Genomic DNA, 24,289 nt, shown 5'->3' with positions numbered 1-24,289 from the left:
GTCTGATTGAGTCCAGTGTATTATGGGTGTTGAAGTTTTCCTACCTATTTTCAACACAGCCCCTTTTCACTGTTTTCTCTAGTTGTATAGCAGTTGTGTAGCATTAATTTAAAAAATGCCTTTTTACTTCATAGGCAGCATATTTCAATTAAAAACCCAAGTTTGCCAATGGTGAATTACCCCTTTAACAGACCAGACTTTGCTTTTCTATCTAAGCTTCTGTTCCCATTTTCCAAAGGTCCAAGAAGTTCTTCAGCTTTATTGAAACCTGCCTGGTGAAGAATTACAACCATCGCCCCTCTACAGAGCAACTGTTGAAACATCCTTTCATTAGAGACCAACCTAACGAGAGACATGTTCGCATCCAGCTCAAAGACCATATAGACCGCACTCGTAAGAAGAGAGGAGAGAGAGGTTAGACACTTCAATACAGGAATTCTTAACATGATTTGTTTTTTAAATAATAAAACCGTTTATAGTGCTGTGAAAGAGTTTGCCCTGTCTGATTTTGTCTGGATTTTCACTAGGCCATAATGTTTAAATTAAAAAATCTGTTTGGAGGGCTGAAATCACTGCCAGACACTGACTTTTCATTAATGTTTCAGTTTCTCCTATCGGGTGTTTTGTCTTATGCCATTGTCTGTTTCGTGTACAATGTAGATAAACTTCAACAGGTGAAGATATCAACCGTGTGGACACTAGTGCTGGACTGATAATATCTATTTCTTGATTTTTAAATCGACTTAAATCCCAAAACTGTGCAAAGTCTGTGCAGTTTTCATATGATGTGTGAACAAAACTTCACTAAACATTATTTGTAGTGTCTACCATCCAATAATCACAATAAGCTTTGAACTTTCTTACTTTTGATTTACTTTACTTTTGTCAGTCATTTTTCTGTCCTAGAGTTAATTAAAACCCAGATGTTCATTTGCTGTTCATTTTAGAAATGTTGTTCATACCTGCATGCCAGAACTCTTGCAGCAGGTTTTATTTGGTACTGAAGCCAAATTCCTTTTCCTGTGGCACAGAAGAACTATTCGCACAATTCAGTGCATAGAACATATCAATTTGGGCAACCCCACACTTTCAGTGAACCGATGAGAAACACAGCAAAACATGCATCTGTGGATCAGGCCAAGTAAACCTTGCTTATTAGCATTAGTTGTAAAACACATAGACAATACCAATACCACTGCATAAAATGTAGTACAAATACATATAAAGGTTGCCCACTCCCTGTGTAATTCTGTTATCTGATTTTTGTAGTGTTTTATTTCACTTTGTAAAGCTGAGTTGAAGTATTTTGCATGAATTCTTTTTTTTAAAGCAAATTATATATTTGATTAATTTCTTTCTCCTTTCAGATGAGACTGAATATGAGTACAGTGGAAGTGAAGAAGAGGAAGAAGAGGCACAAGAACAGGAAGGAGAACCCAGGTATCACAAAACTTGCCAAATAATTTTTTTTTTGTTCCAAAATAACAAATACTCAGCTTCAGATGTATCTTGAAACTCAGTGTATTCCTGGGTGGTTTGTTGCAAGTCTTAAGGCCATTGCACACTGAGTCCGAATTTTTTCATCCGAAATTTTCGCATGTTAAAAAATAAATACGACCTCACATTGTGTCAATCATGTTTACACACTGCCTCCAAAACTTTCGCCCGTCATAAAAAAATTCGGACCAGGTTCGATTTTCTGTGTTTTCGCATCCGTAGCAAGCATTTTGATAGGAAAGGATGACGAATACAAAAACATTTAAAAAACGAAAATTTAGGACTCCGTGTGCAAGGACCTTTACTGATGTGTCCCCCTCAGTTCTATAGTGAACGTGCCTGGTGAATCTACTCTGCGGCGTGACTTCATTCGTCTGCAGCAAGAGAATAAGGAGCGATCAGAGGCACTGAGGAGACAACAGCTACTCCAGGAACAGCAACTCCGAGAACAGGAGGAATATAAGCGGCAATTGTTGGCTGAGAGACAGAAACGCATTGAACAGCAGAAGGAGCAAAGAAGACGACTTGAGGAGGTTGGGCTTCAATATAAATATTGTGATTATTGTCTTAATCTTGCTTATACTTGTTCTGCATGAACGTACGTACGTACGTGTGTGTGTGTGTGTGTGTGTGTTTGTGTGATTGTAGAGAAAATGGAATTGTAGGCAGTTGCTGTGGCAACAAACAACAGTACCTTTATGTATTGTGTGACATGCTAACAAACTTTTTTGGAGGAATTCTGTTTATAATATTGAGTTTGTTCTTTGTGGTCCTGTGCTGCCTATTAATTCAGTTGATTTTAATATGTCTGTATTGGCTAATGTTGGTTAAGTGAATGCTTAAGTTTAAATGTATAATGATCATTATGCAAGGCAAGCACGTAGTAAATTTGCTTTTGCCACCTAGGGAGGCAAAATAGTGTGGTGAAGGTCACGTGTAAGAATAATAAAATTAATTTGATTAAAAAAGATAGACAAGAGTAATCACAACTTCTAAGTGAATACCATGATTGGAAAAGGAATAAAGGGTTGGCGGTTCCACATTCAGCGAGGCAAAATAAGGGACCTGATCCGTGCTGGTCGCTGAGGAAATACATCAACTTCGCACTTTCGATCGCCGGATCGACTTTCACCATGGACGAAGCGGAGTCCAGCCCGGGGTCATCACATGTGGTTGCCGCAAGCCTCCTTCGTCGAATCCGCCGGCCGCGCTGTTCTCAAGCCCGCCTGCCTCTGCTCACTCAAGCAGGCCTCCGCATACTCTAGGCCAGTGTTTCCCAACCGGGGTGCCGTGTAAAAAAAATATTTTTTAAATATTTTTAAATTGCTAATTTGTTCAGAAAAGCATCTATTATATAATATCAATTTCTGATGTCGCCAATAAATAGAGATGCACCGAAATTTCAGCTGGCAAAAATTAGTTCACCACTCAGGTTTCACTTTTACGTGGTGTGACGCTCTGGTATTATCCCGCTCTATGCGTGTGCTCAGTTGCTCCACTCGTATACCGCTCATGCTTATCGGAACAGCAAAGTCCACTCAAAAATTGAGCCGACAGGAAACATTGATGTAGTTCAGTATTGTTTCTGTCTGCAATAGCCCTACTGTGCTGTAACATGGTGTGGTATATGGGCAACTCTGAAAACGCTGCCCTCTCATTCGCTGATCTGCTAACCGCTATGTTATGCTTGCGTGTTCTGATAATAATAGCTTTCTAGAACTAAACATTATTTGGATAATTGGTAAAAAATTAAAGTTAAATATCTTAACCCTACTGTTAGACCTACCTGAAAAACTAAAAAGCAATTTATTTAAATCGAAGGCCTGTAGTTATTTTTTGTTTGTGCTATCATTATTAATTTCTTTATTTCTTATTTTATTACTGACTGCTTACTTGTCATTTTTTATTCAATTCAAAGTTTGAAATCAAGCTATCTCGTGCTACTGCACCAAATTTACTCCACTGTAAAATAAAATAAAAAACACTGAGTGAGCAAAAATTTGTGAGATAGCTAGTTATAATGGTAATTAAATAATGTTTACATATGTACAAAAGCCTACATTAAAATCTGTCATATGAATTGGTCTCTTCATTAGAAATTAGCCTACTGATTGCCACCATTGATGGATAACATTTTTAAATAATATTTAAAATATCTGTATGACATTATATGTTGCAGTTCTTCCCTGTTGTACCGAATATCTACACTTTTCAAATTATCATATCGAAGTTAGAAATGTAAATATTGTGACGACAATTAATTTTGTAGGGTGCCACAAGTTTGTTAAAATTTCCAAAGGGTGCCGCGACTAAAAAAGGGTTGGGAAACACTGGGCAAAGACATATTAAATAAAGACATATTAAGACATTAAATAAATACCATTCAGTGTCTGTTTCAATGTGCAGCAGCTTTTTACAATGCCGGCTGTTCAGACTCACAGACTGTAAGTACGTTTTTAAATTTAAAGAGTTTGCCACTGAAGATTCAAACGCGAGTTTTTTGGGCAGTGTAGAGTAGCACTTGTTGTTTGTCATTTCTCCGATCACAAATGCAGACATGGTTTTATGTTTATGCGGCGCGATGCAACGCAACGCGTAAAAAGACAGTATAAGTCATTATAATCCGTAATTATGTCCCCACTGGATGCAACAAATGCCTCGTTTATAATGGGTTTTAATGTTTTTGTCTCGTCGCTCCGGCCGGACAGGGCATCACAATATGGTAAGAGGCGTAACATTTCTGTCACACGCTTGAGGTATTCGGCCAATCACAATGCACTGGATAGCTAGTCAATCAGAGCAAACCTCGCTTTTTAGACCGATGAGCTTTGTAAAAATCGACATGTTTCAGAAAGGCGGGGCATAGATGAGAAACAATAATGTACAGTATGTGGAAAATAATGTGTTTTTTAACCTTAAACCGCATAAACACATTTCATTACACCAAATACACAAAAAAATATATTTTTAGCAGCATCATATGACCCCTTTAACAGACGATCCAAATTTTAATAAAAAATAAGCCTATACCTTTAGAAGTGCAGATGTGTCTGTCACTTAAGTATGGTTCACCCAAAAAGGAAAATTCTGTCATAATTGACCGTTCGCAAAGAGCTTGATTGACAGGCGATCTGATCAATCAGAACGTAGATATTATGTGCCGCCGCTGCTATCCGCCATCTTGCCTGACATCTACAGCCAGTCTCCATAGAAATCCATGTTAAAACGGGGTAAAAAAGAAAGACTGAATTGAAACTTTTTCAATATAACTAAATATAAAAATGTGCATAGGGTTAAGCTGTGCTGTTGTTGGCTGTCACAGTAATGGTAATAAGCTAAGGAATTCCTTTAAAGTACTTATTTTGCGTACCAGAAAATCTGTCATGTCCGGCGCTGTATGCATGGCTTGCATACAGTGTTGATAATCAGTGATGCTATCAACACTGGCTACGTTTACATGCACAAGTTTTGGTTCAATCGGACTAAATTCATTCCGATTGATGAATCTGAATGTAGTGTTTACATGAACACTAAAGAAAGTGATCGGGTTGATGTGTGTGTTTATATGTCACAAGCTTCAAATCGGAATTGATTTTTTTTTACATGCGCACACTGCACAAATATAGAGTTTCTCACTGTTTGCACATAATAACCACTCTCCTACACGGTTTATTTCTTTGTTTTTAACAGCAGAATTAATATTTAATAATTTATGGATAAATATAGCCTGCATTTAAACCGCTGTGCCGTGCTGCTCATATTTATCACACAGTAAACATGCCCCTCCCCGTGCCCAAAACAGGTTGCCTGTGGAGGAGAATCCAAAACAAGGACTGGTGGGAGGTTGTCCTGCTCCACTTCACAGTTGCCGAGTGAAAGGAGAGTTTTATAACGACAGGACACGCATTTATACAACACTTTATTCAAAAGGAAGAACCGCTCATTCTGCGCGTCATACGTCATTACGCTATTTCTGCGTCATTGCACATGCGCAGTTCTTTCAGTTTTGGGGTTCAATCTGATCGAGTGTTTACATGCACTCTCAATCATATTTTTAAAAAAAAGGAATAAACCACCCTCTTCAATCCGATCGGAATGAAAGAGCTCAATTGGATCGATTAAGGTATTTACATGAAGGTTTTTCAGTCTGATTGAGCCGTCAAACCAATTACAAATGGATTATTTGGTTGCATGTAAACGTACCCAGATAGCAAGCAGACGATGATTCAACGTCGATTTTTGGTTGTAAAGGTCAGTATCAGTCGTCAATCAAATTTCGATGTTGAATCAACGTTCACTATTTGGTCGGAACATCAGAACGTTATTTCGCCCAAAAAATAAAACACAAATTCAACATCGAAATCCCGTTGACTCATCAACCGATACAGCCGACGAATCTGATCGAAATCATAACGTCTGATATAGGTTGAAACTTGGTTAAAGGAATCTGAGATTTGCACGTGCATTTATTTTTATTCATTATTTTATATAGTGGTTTGTCCTTCTGTCACTGAATATTAGGCTACTTAAACTCTGAAGTGGAATATGAACATTTTAAAAACAATGACTCAAAACATTTTAACTTGAGCTTTGTCGAATGTTTAATGTTTATAAATGTTGTTCTGCAGACATGTGTTGCACCACTGGCAAGCCAATAGTCAGTCCAGTGTTTACACACACACGCATACATATACAGGTGCATCTCAATAAATTAGAATGTCGTGGAAAAGTTCATTTATTTCAGTAATTCAACTCAAATTGTGAAACTCGTGTATTAAATCAATTCAGTGCACACAGACTGAAGTAAGTAACTTAAGTTTTTGGTTCTTTCAATTGTGATGATTTTGGCTTACATTTAACAAAAACCCACGAATTCACTATCTCAACAAATTAGAATATGGTGACATGCCAATCAGCTAATCAACTCAAAACGCCTGCAAAGGTTTCCTGAGCCTTCAAAATGGTCTCTCAGTTTGGTTCACTAGGCTACACAATCATGGGGAAGACTGCTGATCTGACAGTTGTCTAGAAGAGAATCATTGACACCCTTCACGTGCTACAGGCCACAGCATGTCTCAACACAGTAAACAAAACAAGCGTTTCCTAGCAACGACAACTGCGTTAAAAACTAATAACAAGAAATAAATACACTTTTGATCTGCTTTTAACTTCTGCTGATTGACTGCTTCTCTCAAAGAGTATTTCTTACACTGTACACGTGTCCGGTGTAGACATGGTGTAATAAAGTCAGGAATCTCTGTGTGTCTGTCTGTCTGTTTGCATTTTTATATCGAGAACCGTTCATCCAATCGACTTCACACGTGGTGGGTGTGTTGCTGCGTACCCAAGGGAGTGTAGTGTCGCATTTTGGTGCAATATAGACAAATTATTATTAGCCTGTACTACTTGCAGAACTCAGGTGATTTTTCAAACTTGATGTGCTGTTGTGGTAGGCCAGTTTCAAATTGCATATTTGGCACACTGCCTTTGTCTTGTCCTCACTCAATTTAAAGTGCTCCCACACAGCTGAGGTCTTCTGCATTTTTGTCTTCTCTTCCAGATGAACTGAATCATGACGTTCAAGATGTTCACTCATGGGCGATTCATATTCAAGTGCGAATGAGAACCGTTTCGCGAGGGATGCCAATCTCAAACTTGAAAATAGAATGCCAACTTACCTAACGAATAATCGAATATTCTGGTCCAGCACTAAATGAGACAAGAAATAAATACAAGAATTATAAACACAATAAATACAATAAATAAATAATTCAGAAACTGAATTCAATTTCCGTTTGGTCAAACGGGTAAAAAAAAAAGGTTAGTACACTGTGCAGCGGTCGCAGCAGCCCTCGTGTAAAGACCGAAGAGTGTATAGATCATCAACTCTAATTCAGTAGTATGATATATCACGATAATGAATATGTACGTTATTGTTATCGTGGGCACTTCAAAACACCTAGAATAAATATTAATTACAAATTATACAGAATTTTGAATGCATTTTAAGAATACTTTTCCCATCAACTGGTCACAATGCACAACACCTATGTATGCTGCGTGAAAGACATGTGCACACTCTGATGTAAACAAGCACGAATGAGAAGCGCATGGCAGAACACGTGAGAGACGCGCTGAATGAAAGCGCACATTCACTCTCTGACAGCAGATGGCGCTAAACTGCAGCTGTTACCCTGGAAACCCCATAAATAAAGCAGCTGCACTACTTTCTAAAACGTATTTAACCCTTTCACTGGTGAGTTTTAAATATTCTAGCGGTCACCCCAGAGTGAATTTGTCACGTGACGCACCGCGGCCACAATAACACTGTAGCCGTTTCTCAATATGCGGTCTTGTCTGTACTAGTACTTGTGTTCTCGTGGACTTGTGAAACATCATCATTCGTCGCCAAAGTACTGTTCCAATTCAAAGTTCACATCTAGCCAAGTACAGTTCAAATCTCCGGATGTGTTCTTGCTCCGCCTCTTTTATCAAGGATGCATCCAGAGGTGATTTGTGCGAACTTGAGGTATCCCAGAATGCTTTTTGCTAGGGATGGGCGATACCTCTTATTTTATTTTCAATCTGATACCGATATTTTCAAGCCCAGTATCGTCGATATCGATACCTCTAAACTAAACTGATCTTTTAAATTATTAAAAGAATATAATCAGTAATTATACTCACTTAATATTAGATTTTAAAGCCATGTTTTTTAAAATTTCATAGGCCTTTTTTGTTTACACTGTCAGAAATAAAATATACTATAATTGTATTTTAGCCATTTACTGGGGCAGTAACCTCAAAGGTGCAACTATACCCCTAAATGGGAGCATATTAGTACCACACAAGTATGCATGCTTTAAGGGTAGATAAGTTACAAAGGAGCACCTTTGAGGGTAACTCATGAAAAATAAACATGTTGTTACATAAGTACTAAAATGTATTATTATTATTACCATGGTAAATTTGTGGTTACTGCAGTTTTACTACAAATGTGGTAAACAGTGGTTACTGTAATACAACCATGGTTAATTTTTGTAAAGGGCTGCCAGGCTGTACCCCTAAAGGTGAAACTTTAGCATTTTTCTTTATTAACAGCAATTACAGAATACAACACAATCCATTTAAACTTTTAACAACCAGTTTAAATAAGTTTACTTGCACAAACTAGCCAATTTAAAATAAATATTACATGCACACAAAAGTTTGGGTCAGTAAGATTTTGTAATATATATTTTTTTAAGTATCATGCTTACCAAGGCTGCACTTATTTTAAAAAAACACAGTAAAAGCAGCAATATTGTGAAATATAACAATTAAAAGAACTATTTTCTATTTCAGTATATTTAAAAATGTAATTTAAAATGTATCTGTAATCAAAGCTGAATTTTCAGCATCATTGCTCCAGTCTTCAGTGTCACATGATCCTTCAGAAATCATTCTAATATCATTTGCTGCTCAAGAAATTTATTATTATTGCTGCTTCATATTTGTGTGGAAACCTTGATGCCTTTTTCATAATTTTATATATAGTAACAATGTTATGTAGGCTAATGTAATGCAATAGTGTGGCAATGGTTTCTTAAGATCTACTTAAGCTTCTGATGCTTTTGAGAAACGCAGACCTATTTGAACAAGCGCTGTGTGAGCCATGCGTCAGCAGCGAATGCTGTCTGTGATTGATTGGTTCTGTCTTTCAGCATTTGCGTGTGTTCCGATGAGCAGGCGAGAAATGGTTCTATCCAACACAATTATTCGCTAATATATTATATTTTTCCACTTAATAGCTTATTTTATGCACCGAATTTCTTGATAAATAAAATCAATGGTTAAAATTGCACTTTAGAAGCGATATTTTGATGTGAGGATCGATCCTTTCGATACAACATCAGTATCGAAAGTATCGATACTTAAAGGGTTAGTTCACCCAAAAATGAAAATTAGCTTGTGTTTTACTTACCCTCGACGCATCCTAGGTGTATATGACTGACTTCTTTCAGACGAATCCAGTTGGAGTTATCGTAATACAGCACGGACTTGTTGCATACATTTGACTGAATTGTTTGCTTTTGTGTTATTTCCCATTACATAAGTCTCTTATAATTTATTGTTATACTTTTATAATGGCTATTATTGTTCATTAAAACTGACATTTAACAAAAAAGGCAGTTGTGCTTGTCATATTTAATTTTATTATACATTCAGTGAAGATAATCAGAGTATATGTGCACTGTACATATTACCTAAACCACATATTAATGTTTTATATTTTTAAAATGAAAACGAAAAGGTTTTTTTTATATTTTGTTTTATATTGTCGTTAGTTAATTCAGTTAACATAAACTGCCAATGAAAAATTCTTCTAACATTCATTAATCATAGGTAATTCCAATATTTAATAACCCGTTGTTAAAATCAAAAGTTGCAACTGTGTTATTTAATGAGCTAACATGAACTAAGAGTTGTATTTTTTAAAAAGATTAACTTCTGTAGCAAATGTAGCTTTTGCTCATTGTTAATGTTAATGCATTAACTAAGGTTAACTAATGAGGTCTTATTGTAAAGTACCTATTGGTATTTATAGTTCTTTTGCACTTCAATCTGTGTAAAATTTTTATTTAAATGTTCAGTTATTTTGTTATAAGAAAAAAGTTAAGCCATTAAGTTATGTCATACTGTATTATGACAACACGTTTTTGAAACTAAATTTCAATACCGTGATAATACCGTATACTGTGATAAAAGCATTAGCAATTAATCGCAACATGAAAATTTGATAACGACAGGCATATCCCTAGTCAATTTTTATACAGCCTCAAGTAAAAATGGCCATTTTGACCCCCCTCTACAAAATAGTGGATTACTTGGTAAATATTCATCCAAGACATTTAATATTTTGGCTTTCATCACTATACATGTTTATCTTTCTTCAGAATAAATATGAGTTGACACGGAATGACCCTAATGTAAATTAGAAAAAAATCATATACTGACAATGCCAAGGTCTCTGGAAGAGGTTTGGATAAGTGATGTTTACGTTCTCTGTGATTGAGTGAGCAGTACGGTGGCAGTGACTTCATCCACTGGTTGTGCTGGTAACAATGCAGTGGGGAAAGGAGCAGGTATCCTTGAATATGAAGTGCTGTAGGATGCAAATCTCCTGGAGCACCAAAGGGTCCTAAGATCTGGAAAAAGAATACCTTTGGCAATATCACAAACACATTATGTCCAAACATGTTGGAAAAGATTGAACTGTCATACATGCATTAATTTGTCCATTAACACCTGAGTTTGTAAGATGTTTTGCACTACACATCAGTAGCTGGGTTTCCATCACCCTGCTTTTAGTATCGCATCAGAATCGAGTGATGGAAACGCTGAATTTCTAATAAAAATGCTTTAATTCGCAAAAAAAGTTTTTACGCTCACTTGAAGTGGTTTTTGACTTGTGTGAAAAGGGTTAATGCGAATAATGGGAGATGGAAATGCATTTTGCGAATAAATTCCTCCAAACGCATTAAAAAAGTCATGTGACTTTGCGCTATGGGATGGCAAATTCTGACTAACCAGCGGACCGATCTCATTCACAACATCTGAAATGTTGTTATGGCCATTCGGAAATGCCCGAACAAAGTCTGTCATCAAAGTATTTCTGGATAATTGCCTCCCACAACTGTTAAACGACTGCGTTCCCAAACAGCAGCATCCACCTCCGAAAGCAATTACCGCATTCATTGTTTTTCATCTGCTCGTTCTGAGGTGCAAGCAGGGGCAGATTTAGTGAATTGGGGGCCCCAGGCAAAATATAGGAATGGGGCCCTATACATTTGCACACATTTTCCTATAGATCAACCTTGAGTTCCTTTTTTGTTGTGATGCTTGCTGCTGCTCCATGGTGCCCCATAGTTGTGTCTAATGTTTCTAAATTTTTCATGTACATGTTATAATGGCTTTCAACAGCGACGGGAGCGTGAGATGAGACGACAGCAAGAGCGGGAGCAAAGACGCAAGGAGCAGGAGGACAAAAGACACAAGGAGGAAATGGAACTCAAGCGTAAAGAGGAAGAAGAGCGCAGGAGAGTCGAAGAGGAAAAGAGAAGGATTGACCTTGAACAGGTGACTTTATAAGTATCTCACTTTTATAATGACATGGAACTTAAGCTAAACACTGACTGTTTGACTCTGTTTGTTTGACAGGAGTTTATCCACCGGCAGCTCGAGGAGGAACAAAGACATCTTGAAATCCTTCAGCAACAGCTGCTGCAGGAGCAGGCCAAACTACTGGTATAAGAAAACCTTTATTTTAGTTGTGTCATTGTTTCAGTCCTTCAGGATAAAGACTATGTTTTTTATGTTTTAATAATGTTCAAATTCAAATGATAGTAATTGTTGGTTTGTGTAATATAAGATTTAGCTGTACATTAAGGTGTAACACACCTGACATGCAGTGTTGGGGAGTAACTAGCTACAAGTAGCGACACTACTAACGTAACTACATTTTTCAGTAGCGCGACTGTAGCTTAGCTACTTTTAAAACAATGTAGCTTTTCCAGTAGCTAACTACTTTTCCTAGCAAGTAGCGGTGTAGCGCGACCAAATGCTGCATTCTATTTAGCTGTCTGACGAGTCACGAGCCTGTAATGCGTTGAAGCAGTCTTCTGACTAGATCACAAACTAAATTTGTTCATTACCGCCATCTGTTGTGATATCTAGAGCCCGACCGATATGGGTTTTTGGGGGGCCGATACCGATATTAGGGAGTAAAAAAAGGCTGATATCGATATATCGGCTGATATTCTTTGTGTATATTATAGTTCAGTACCAGTCAAAAGTTGGACACTTTCCCATTCGTGTGTCCAAACTTTTGACTGGTACTATATATAGAAAACAGTATATACAGTGGGTACGGAAAGTGTTCAGACCCCCTTAAATTTTTCACTCTTTGTTATATTGCAGCCATTTGCTAAAATCATTTAAGAATGAGTCTGACATCAGTGTACTGAACAGTAAAGTTGAAGTTTATTCAGAAGTGTGACATAATATACCTCTAAATAAATACAATTCAACTTCACGTCTCGCGCACTTTAATGCCCTTTGAATGTAACGTGTAAGTTCCCTTCGAACTGGAATCATCGCGGAATATCATGTGAAGTCCACTTCGCAGGGCACTTGCGGTCGAATAAGACAACGCTTGAATGCTGCAGAAAGAGACCTCCTTACCGAAGTGAGTGTTGGCTGGTGTCACTATCTCGCGAACGCAGCGGCGGATCTCCACCAAATTAGGGGGATCCCTTCAGCTCCAGGAGCCCTCTCGAACGCCACCCTTAATTTAACCGCCCATAACTCCCAGACCCCGGGGGGGCCGGGGGCTATCAATGCGGGGGTGGTCTCATTCGAAACGGGGCCTCAAGAAGTACACACGGCGTTCGAGAGGGTTCCTACACCATTTGTTGCAGATCTGCCGCGCCGTTACGGAGATATGGCTGTTCAAAGTTTCAATGGTATTCCATACACTTCACGCCCGTTTCACACCGCACGCGTAAGCAGCGCATATTTTTTCGGCACGTATGTTAACAGATTAGAGCATTCACACAGCACGCAGAGGCGGCGCGGTAGGGCGTAGCAGGAGCACAGCAGAAGCGGCAGTGTTTCGATAGTTTCGGCGCCGAGTCTATTTTTGCTGCGCTGCTTAAGCTAAATTAAAGCCACAGTGCATTTTTCTTGATCAAAATTGACCGATTAACATGAAAAATGACACATTTCACTGTAAAATAATGTGAGGTGTTATATAAATAAATACTTTAGCTAAAATATTTTTTGTATACTAATGTCTATGTTAATACTTGTTCAAAACAATCACTTTAGCAAAGTTCGTACTAGGCTATTTTCTGCTTATTTTGATAAATAATGTTCAATAAATATACTGTCATTAAAATGTTAATATAAAAATATATTTGAAAATACAGAAACAAAATAAAAAGTAAAGATTCTGAAAGCATTGAGGGAGATCCCATAATAAGTTAATATAGATTTACAGTAGTAATAACAAATTATATTTTATTATATGATATGATTAATATCATGTTTTTAAATATGATGATTTCATTATAAACATGGTGATCATCTCTAAGGTGGACACCCAACATAATAGGCTATATGATATTTACCATCTGAATCTAACCATCTGTCATGTCAACAATTGGAAAAGTCAGCCATCTATTAATTATCATGTTAATTATTGTGCCTTTCGCCCCAACAGCAGGGGCGCTTTTACCCCAAATACCATACTTTTACATATTCTTCTAGTTATTGAAAAACTGTAGCTTTAATTATTTTAAACCAAACTGATAATCATTAAGAAGACCTTTGTCTCTGTTAGTAATTAACAAAGGTCCCTTTTTAGTTTCTCTTTGCCACCTTGAATATTTCTCAGTCCCTCAAAGGGTATAACGGCCGGGAAGCAAGAAAACACACATCAAATTGTATTCTCAATACTTCAACTTTATTCATAGATACAAAGATATTATATAGGCATATGTCGAGGGGAGTTTCAACCCTTTAACCAATGAGGATATAGATGACATACATATAGGATTTTGGCCAAGAATATGTGTTATATAAAATGGCCACATGTACAGGAAAATATGGACATATTAGGAATAAACTTGGCGAAGGATGCTGAACTATATCCATACCATGGTACTGGATTGTTTCTTGATACCGTAAGAACTTTATTTCGGTCAGCTAGAGAACGCTTCTTTTTTTGTTTCACCTTATTCTCTTGATGATGAAGTCGAACAACCATAAAATGTTCTTCTAAACTTACTAGAGCACATCTCCCACTCCAGTCCCCTGGGAGAGAAGTATACACTGAATGTCCACAGAGCCAGAACCAGTCTCTTAAAGCTCTGGTTCCCCTTCTATTTGGGACATACATACGGCATCTTGGATCTCCTCCATAAGAACAGAAGAAATCACATTTTTCTCTTATAGTTTCATTACTCCACCCATAAACAACCACGGTCGTTATGGGAAGTGGATCCCTATTAGCACATTCCTCTATTTTAACTTCTCCTGCATTCAAAAGAGATTGATGCCAAATGTGACACAATCAAATTGCAAACGAGAATAAATTCAATTTCTCTTACAGACAGGAAGAAAAATAAAACAGTTTCTTACCTGTCTTTTTAAGAAATTCCCGGAAGGACGAGCCCCCATTTGTTAGTAATTAACAAAGGTCCCTTTTTAGATTCTCTTTGCTACCTTGAATATTTCTCAGTCCCTCAAAGGCTATAACGGCCGGTAAGCAAGAAAACACACATCAAATTGTATTCTCAATACTTCGACTTTATTCATAGATACAAAGATATTATATAGGCATATGTCGAGGGGAGTTTCAACCCTTTAACCAATGAGGATATAGATGACATACATATAGGATTTTGGCCAAGAATATGTGTTATATAAAATGGCCACATGTACAGGAAAATATGGACATATTAGGAATAAACTTGGCGAAGGATGCTGAACTATATCCCTAGTTCAGCACGAACCCCATTACCTTGGAATCCTAGCTATCGTGTCCTCGTTTTAACATTTGAACTAAGAAAAGCTAATGCATACATGTGCGCATGCGTACCTCGAATATGAGTAAGAGATATTAAAACATAATACAAGAGAGAGAGATCAGATGGAGGAGGGGGGAATCAGAGAGAAGACAACATTGCTCTGTACAGGGAGGGCGAGCAGAGAGGGAGAGGGAAGAAAAGGAGGGTGAAAACATCTGGAACCAATACAGACAGAGAGTGTTTTCTAACAGTCTCAAAATATATTCAATCATTTTAGCAATTCTCATTTGCTACTTAAATCTACAAAAAATAAATAAACAAATTGAGTTAGCACATAATCAACTACACGAAAACACATCACTGCCAGGAGTTAATGCCCAAACTTCAAAGGCCTGTTTAAATTATTAAAACTAGAGGCATTTATTAACTTTAAGATTACTTTTTATCATGTAAACTATATGTACAGCATGTTATATGCACGTGACAGAGGGGAACACGGCCGCATCACAGCATGCTGCCCAGGGCCGTTTCTAGGCATAGGCGAGCTAGGCGGTCGCCTAGGGCACCACCAGCTGAAGGGGTGCCAATGAGCGCACGTACTGGCACTTTTAGCAGGGTTGTGATAAAGAGTGGCATGGTCACCCTGAAATACACCCCACTGGATCCCCCAACATTATTGGGCTAGAGTAGCTACTGTCAATCTGACGATGCCTATATGCCACTAGATCAGAGTGCTGTCAATTGCTGCCTGATTGTTGCATGCAAAGTTTGCATTCGGAGCGCTCAACAATGCCATTAGATCAGTGGGCTCTGTCAGTGCTTTGGCAAGGTAACACTTTTTTTTGCCTTGCAATAAAGCTAAGTTCAAAGGCCAATTTAAAATATTGGTACAGTAAATAAAGTGCACAAAATCAGTGTTTTGTTTAGGCAGTATTTGTGGCACATTTGTCCAAATATTTGTGGCAGATTTGTTCAAACGGTGTGCGTTTTTTGTGCCAATGCATTGTTAAAGGATCAGCGTGTTATGTAATATTCCCATATAAACTTTAACATCCAATTAAAAAATATTTTTAAAGTAAAATTCGCTAATTCACGAGATCAATACATCCTTTATTAGACCGCTTTGTCGAGTTAAATGCATCCTTACGGAGGTGTCGAAATGCTATGCTGCCCATATCAAAGCACATGACAGACCGTTGCCGGAGAACACCTGAAAAGTGTGACCGAATGAACGATACTCGTCTGTATTTGCAGTACACGGTCCGCGGTTCAGCTGCGCGACAAACGCTGCCAGTGTGAAAGCACAATGGGCGCGCTCTGCATACGCGCTGCTTCTGCGCTGCCTCTACTCTGCTTATGCGTGCGGTGTGAAACGGGCGTAAACTTTAAAGCGTTTCATCCAGGTCGCCAGTAGCAAGCAATAGTGTTGGGTCGTTCTTGAACGATTCGTTCATTTTGAACGAATCTTTAATGTGACTCGGGAAGAACGAGTCGTCTCGGGGAGTGTGCGCAACATCCTATAGGTTCTGTATTGGAATTAGTCAAGTAGTTCACCTGTTTCGAGTATTCGGGTTTTCCGAGTCATTCATTCATCACGTGACAGCCCCATAAGCTTTACCAATGCAGTCTGAGCCGGAAAGAGAATTGATTAGTTCATCTCTCCAGTCTTCGGGTTTGAGTCGTTCGTTCATCACGTGACAGCCCCATAAGCTTAACCAATGCAGTCTGTGCCGGAAAGGCACAGCATTTAATCTGCATTTAATCTTCTGTAAAAAAAAATTAATATCGGCTGCATATTCGCCGATACCGATATATCTGCGACAGGCTCATATCAGCCGATAAAATCTGCAAAACGATATATCTCGCGGCTTTACAGTCTTTCCACTGACAAGAGATCGTCTGATGATTTTGCAAAGGACGTACAGGAGTGGATATTTCACATGAATCAATTAATAATTATAAATGCAAAAAAAAAAAAAGATTCAAATGCGGTCTACGTCGTAGACTTAAAGCACATACAGGAGGTGAATAATAGCCTTTTAAAACAGATTAATTTTCCTGCTTTATTACACTCTATATCAAATGTCTATTTTACAATGATGAACCGTCATAATATAATCTGTCCCCCCCACAGTTTTGTAAGGAATACTAATCGAACAGAAAATAAAATCGCGATATAGCAGTGTGCTTATCATTTGGAAAAGGATGATTCCACGCAAAGTGCAGTGTTCACGCACGCAGCTGATGATTAACGTCTCAGAGCGGCTCCATTCAGTCAGTAAATACCGCATGTGCTGTGAGTTTAACCTTCGTATTTTACGACTCCTCCATATCCAGTTTGTTGCATACATTTTGTTCTTGCATTGATGTTACGTTTGTAGCAATTTTGCAGTTTGACAGTCAGTTTGAGATATAATAACTATATAACTATTATTGTGTGTATCGGATATTGGACGCTATTATATAACAATATAATATAACGAGTCATCGAAATGACTTTGAAAAAGTGTCCCAATTAACCTGAATTCACCACACTCTTTGAAATCATGATTGCATTACAATTTGTTGTTTTAAACCCCAAATATTTTACTTATAACTTCATTATAATTCTTCATTAACAATTATTCAGTTATTTGTAATGTTAATTAAAAATAAATAAATAAATAAATTGAAAGTAGTTTCAATGTGCCTAGCTACTTTTTCAGAAGTGTAGCTTGAATGTAGCTTAACTATAATTTACTTTAATTTACGAGTAGCTTGTAGCTGGTCAAGATACAGTTTTAGAGTAGCTTCCCCAACACTGCGGACATGACAAGTGGATAAGATCAAAGAGTCAAAAAGCCATTGCTTTCAATAAATTAGTGCACACCATGGCCGCATATACTTCAGGTATTCCAACTATTGCAATTAAGAGGCTATAATGTAGGCTAGAGGATACACTGTGTATAGCCAATAGTAAAATAAGTTTGTCCTGTTGTGGTTTGACATCTTGGAAAAAAAGCCTTGGCAGCTTTGTCTGAATTTTTAAATACTCCTGCAGGGGATTCGTGCAAATTGCACCAAATATACCAACATTATACTAATACACTGATATGATAAAATCTGTCATGGTCTTGCCATGGTGAGGAATTAAATCAATTACAAAAAATGAAAACATGAAGAGCCTCATATAAGTTTGTGTGATTTAGATCAAATTTCAGTCTGAATGCATGGGTGTGTCATTGTCATAACACCGCTAGCTGGCAGCAGGAAAGTGTTGATTGCAACAGACGTTATGAATACATTCAACCTTTGCATATATTGATGAAATTTGATAGGCACATCATAACACCTATAAAAAGTTTCTTTGAGCTATACCATAAACCTAACAGGAAGTCAATCATTTTGATATTTCTCTGCAAATATTTTGCTATTTTAAAGTAATATACAAGGTCCAATCTGCACCAGACATCACGTTTGATGAGTCCTGCCCCAAAGACATTCATACATTCCACCCATGCATTCTTTAAACGGCATATCCTCTGTAGGGTTATGAGAGGCCTGAACACATCTACACGTGATGCACTCCCCCAACAGGCACTAATGCTGTTTGTAGCTTTTTTTTTTTAGTTTGCTTAGTTTCATTCACAAGGGGCTTTTAATGAATGAAGCAATTAGAAAATGCTCTTTCCATGAACTGAACCGTGACCTCTTATGAAGAATAGTATTGTGTTGTGTCTTGGCAAGCTCTTTTTATTATGCATTATCTTTTGTAGTTGTATTTATCCTGAAACCTTTGCATTTATTTAAGTTTTGCTTATAAAAGTTTATAATAAAAAAGTTGTTTAAAATTAATATATGTTGATGGCATGTATAGTGTTAGATTATGTACTATACCTACACAGATTTGTCGTAATATGGCTTCCTCTGTTGTATTATTCCCACTTATCAATTCTGTCTCAGTCAGGCTGTCAAATATAAGCATGATGTCATGAGGAGCATATCCTGACTGTTGTCTTGATACCTGCTGATCCTACTTTATGACCCTGTTTGCCCATCTCTCAGGCTGATGAGAGGTATCGTAAGAATCTTCAGGGCACCCCTCATGCTGTTCCACCAAAACCCAAAAATCCTTTGCCGCAAGGATCTGAACCGTACACCAATGAAAACTCCTCCACTGAGTCTTCAGGCATGCACAGACCTATGGAACCACAAGTAACCTGAGAGAACTCCCTCCTGTTTTCCTATTTCTCCTCCCATCTCTGTCTTTGTCTCTGTTTAACAGTTGTCAGAAGGATATTCACATTGTTTAAATCTAGAAGTGTAAATGTCAACTCATAAGGGGTACCATTTTAATACCTAACCTTTTGTATCTGTTCAATTACTTTGTGTATTTGTTTTATGCAGCATGTCTTTTTCTTAGGTGTAAACACATCATAATAGCTAGGGGTGAGAATCTTTAGACACCTCACAATCCGATCCAATTCTGATTCTGGAATCAATTAGATTGTATGATTGATTTTTTTTTTAATCTGCAATTTGAATCTGAAACGTGAAACTGATTACCCCTTGCCTAACTGCTAGTTGATCAAACCAGTTGTTAAGACACAGCATAGTGGCTGTTTTAATACAACTGGCCTCTGTTTTGCATCTGGGTGTTAGTTTACCTTGGCACCTAGTTTTATCACTGGGTGAGAGATCTGTTGGATTATTCATTAAATTTAAAAAAAAAACAATTGTGTGTCTGATTGGTCTCGCCACTACAGTGTCTAATTGGCAGCAAGAAGAATACAGCTGTCTCTAGTGCACACAAGTGCCATAGAACATAAACAATAAGCTCAGAGACATTAAAGAGAGAATCACAATTCATCGGATAATCATTTTTTTTCTCCCACCCCTAGTAATGAAATACGAGACAGACATCATGTGAATGAAACTGAAATGTTAAAAGGTTGTGGATGACGTAATTCTTCTGTCATCTGTGTATTAATAGTCTCTCTCATATTTCACAGTTGCTCACTCATTGACTGCTCAGTGTGTCTACCCTCCATGTCATTCTTACCTGTTGTTCTCTCCCCCTATCTGAAAGGTCCAGTGGTCTCACTTAGCTGCTCTAAAGAGCAACTCATCTGCACCCTATGTGTCTTGCTCCCAGTCCTTCAGTGATCCTGTTCCTAGTTTTGCACATCTTCATCTTCGCTCTCAGGATTCCTCTCACCAGCACCACCCAGTGCACCCTCCATACCCTGACCACCCACAACCTCCTCAATCCAGGGGCCATGAGGCCCCTGAGCAGACTATTGATGAAGAGGTGCCCCCAAAGGTAAGAAAAGGGACCATGGATTAATTTTTAGAGACATTTGTCTGGCACTAAGTGGCACTATGTTGAGTACATTTACCTTTTCACCCATAACTCTGCAATTGTATAGGCTAAAATCTTGTTTTTAATACCTTGTTAAAAGTCAAATTTAAGATGTTTTCATGAAACCTGAGAGATTTCTGTTCCTCCATTTAAAGTCTATTCAACTAAAACTTTAAAGGGGTCATATGATGCGATTTCAAGTTTTCCTTTCTCTTTGGAGTGTTACAAGCTGATTGTGCATATAGCTTCAAAAAGTTAATAAAGACAGCATAGAAGAATGAATATGAATTGAGTGTTTTAATTCAAGTCTGCTAAAAAGACATGATCGCTCAGTATGATGAACACATTTTATTTAGGCTTTTATTCACATATAAATAATGCAATACTTGAAAATGACCACTAGGTGTCAGAGACGGTTGTCGAATTGTTCTGAAGCCTCGGCACATTTGCTTAGACTGTTTCAGTGTTTCACAAAGCCTGGCTCTGCCCACCACTACTGTCAAAAGCATGCTAAACCAACAGGTGGCGATATAATCTCAACCGTAAAGCCGTGTTGTCCAAATCAGAAGCCTGAAAAAGTTTCCAGTAGGTGGAGATAACAGCGCATGCTCCAATATCACAAGCCAAAATCTCTGGTTTCGCTGTCTGCACGATAACACTGCAACCGGAGTTTTTTTAAATCTTCACCCTGGCAGGAGTTTTCAAAAATGTTCGGTTTCAGTGACCTGGTGCTGTGTTTGCGTGTGGACGAATGGTCAAACCGCATAGAAAAAGCTGCGGTTTTGAAAATACCCGTGTTCGTGTGAACAGGGCCTTAGTTTGAAAACTCCGGGGTTGCGTTTCAGTGTAAACGGACCAAAACGGAGACTTGGATGGCGTGGATGCCCACATTCTCTCTGCGCATCCTTGACGACTGTGTAAACAATAACATCATGCTTATTGTTGTACCCATTGATATGTATAGGTAGATTCTCCATTCGACCACTCCAAGCACGTAGACATGTCCGCCATCTAAATAATAGGGAACTACCTATACATATCTATGGTTGTACCTGCATGAATGGTCATGTGACATGCATTTTCGGTTGTGTAGTGTAGACTGAGATCGTTTCTGAAACGCATTGAAAACATCAGTGTAGACGAGGATCGATTTTATAGGGCACCTATTATGCCCCTTTTTACAAGATGTAATATTGGTCTTGGGTGTCCCCAGAATGTGTCTGTGAAGTTTCAGCCCAAAATACCCAACATATAATTTATTATAACAGCTGGAAAATGTTATTTTTAGGGTGTGTCTAAAAAAGAGCTGTTTTGGAGTGTATTGCTTTAAATACAAATGAGCTGCACATTCCCGACCCATCTCCAAAAGAGGGCGTCTCTCTGCATTGCATATCTACAGCAATAGACTGCTGGTAGAAGCAACATAACGGAGCAAGAGAATCAGGGTTCAGCTGTACATATGGGAAGTCAAATGCACTGAAAGTGGGACGAAACAGCGTGAAGTTACAGAGCTCGCGCCGCGCTGACCTGTCATCGGTGCAGATCAATGGACCGAGCCGTGCTACTGAACGAATCTCGTGCTAAGAAGGGGGCAAATAAAGTTAATCTCACAAGCGCGGCGCTTGTCAGTTAAAAAATACTTAATGTACACACACAAATACGGTTAAAACGCTAAGCACTATAACGATATGGCATTCACAAAGGAGTCTTGAATGATGCACGTATTTAGGTAGATTTTGAGGCGCATTACCTTGAGAAATGAAAGTAATCCACTGCGTCCTCAACAGCTCGGATGTTGGGAGAAAATGAAGACTCTTATGTTCATTCTTACATGCTAACATTCATCTAGAGCAATGGGATTGCTTGCAAGACATTGTTGACATTACAGCTGCTCGAGCACGGAGAAAATGGAGGACAGCGTAGAACCGCTGAGGCCGGAAACTACAGGAATACAGAGCTGTCAATCAACCCCCGTGGCCCGGCCCTATACAATGTGACGTCACACTTGCATGAGAATCAAAACGGCAGGCCTAGTGAGACTGACTTGGTTTAAATGAGATTAAAAAATGATGAGTGGGTGGATTTTTATCATTGTAGGGTGGTTGTGTTCACACACTGCCAACACACATTTATGTCCAAACACCATGTAAAAGTGGATTTTGCATAACAGGTGCCATTTAAAACGCCGTTTTAAAAACGAAAATGCACTAGTGTAAACAGGGCCTAATAATTACTCCGCTCCAGCTCTGCTCCGTGTTCACCATTTCCCGCTTCCACCTCACTCCTCGCTCACTGATTTCAGAAACACCACTCCGCCTTCACTCAACATGACAAGCTAATATCATGGTTGTCAGCATTAAAAGGTATCATTGCTGCTTTTTGCAGTGCAAATATTTGTGATGAAAATTTTCAACAGTTATTTTATTTTATTCTTATAGATTTCTGCTCATTCGAAATCAGATACAGAGATGAAGTAGCACTGTAAGATTACATTTGTTTGAATGCATTATTGAAAGAGCGATTGCATGTGAATAAGTGTTGTAACGTGTACCTGTTTAAATCATGCTTTCACCTAAAAATATTCAGTATCTAGAAGGAACAACAAATTCCTTGACCTATTAACTTCCTGCTCATGTCCATTGCCGTCATCATAGCCTTCACATTCTTTCTGATTTGAGTGATCCTTCTCTATCAAACTAGCTAAATATGTTTAACGTGAATTCTTGCTAAATATGCAGTTATATTACGGGCTGTTGGCATGAATTGTACTCATGATGGAGTGGTGGTGGAGCACTCTTGGAGCAAATGTGAAAACCACGACGCTCCTATTTTTTAAAAATCCTCTCCTCGCTCCATTCAAAATCACATCACACCACTCCGCTCTGCTCACATACTCTGATAGCCACAGAAGCAGGGTTGCCAGGTTTTCACAACAAAACCCGCCGAATTGCTTCTCAAATCTAGCCCAATCGCATTTCGAGGGGGGTCACCCGGTAAGAATCGTGTTCCGGGGGGTAAAATACAAGTTTTTTTTGGTGGGGTTCCCCTGGTAAAATGTGCATTCCAGGGGCTAAATATCACCTTATTGGGGTCGCTTCAACCTGCAAACATGAAAAACAACCAGCGGCAACCGTGTTAAAGTAGCCCAATTCCGCAGACTTGGCAACACTGCACAGAATGTTTTTAAAAATAAACAAATAAAAAAAATGATTAATACTGGGACGTATGAGATGGTCCTTATGCCGTATTCCAAACGAGGTTGGAAGTGAGAACATCCGAGTTGAAATGTCCAGTCAATCACACTTCACGTTAACACATTGACCTCATGATGTCGGCATGACACAACGAGAGCATTTCATGTTTTCGTGATGATTAGGCCAAAAACAGTAAAAAAAAATTACAATAAAATGTTATTATTTTTGAAAACAGCTGACGAAGAGCAAAAATTAAGGTATCATTTTATAAACTTCATGTGTAATGTTTTTAAGTTTGACACAAGGTAGCTCCAAACAACATCTTGTTGAAGTCGAGATTGATCGATCTCCAAAGTTCACAGGTCGGATGTCTGACTTCAAGCAGTGTTCTAGATGTTATTTCCAAGTAGGAAGTGGGAAAAATCTGAATTTCGAGTTGTCTAGAATGCAGCATTATGCTATTGCAATATACAACCTTAAAGGGGTCATATGATGCGATTTCAATTTTTCCTTTCTCTTTGAAGTGTTACAAGCTCTTGGTGCATAAAGAAGATCTGTAAAGTTGCAAAGACTAAAGTCTCAAATCAAAAGAAATATTCTTTATAAAAGTCAACCATGCCTACCTAAAACGGCTCGTTCTAACATGCCCCCACATGTCTATGTCACGATGTGGGAAGATTTGCTTA

General features: G+C 38.2%; 1 protein-coding gene across 3 annotated transcripts in view; it reads left to right on the top strand.

Annotated features, from left to right (window-relative positions):
• Positions 1-24,289, top strand: part of LOC107588849 (mitogen-activated protein kinase kinase kinase kinase 4-like) — a 114,573-nt gene that overhangs the window by 45,479 nt on the left and 44,805 nt on the right. For all 3 annotated transcript variants that reach the window (XM_016277088.1, XM_016277087.1, XM_016277089.1), the window contains 7 exons: positions 239-414; positions 1,368-1,440; positions 1,820-2,030; positions 11,455-11,616; positions 11,698-11,784; positions 19,113-19,262; positions 20,137-20,370. In XM_016277088.1, coding sequence (XP_016132574.1) covers positions 239-414; positions 1,368-1,440; positions 1,820-2,030; positions 11,455-11,616; positions 11,698-11,784; positions 19,113-19,262; positions 20,137-20,370 — 1,093 coding nt within the window. The remainder of the gene's footprint in view (positions 1-238; positions 415-1,367; positions 1,441-1,819; positions 2,031-11,454; positions 11,617-11,697; positions 11,785-19,112; positions 19,263-20,136; positions 20,371-24,289) is intronic.

The sequence above is a fragment of the Sinocyclocheilus grahami genome, unplaced genomic scaffold (genome assembly GCF_001515645.1).
Source record: "Sinocyclocheilus grahami isolate Dianchi unplaced genomic scaffold, SAMN03320097.WGS_v1.1 scaffold108.1, whole genome shotgun sequence".
NCBI lineage: Eukaryota > Metazoa > Chordata > Actinopteri > Cypriniformes > Cyprinidae > Sinocyclocheilus > Sinocyclocheilus grahami.
This window is presented reverse-complemented; position numbering and strand designations above follow the sequence as displayed.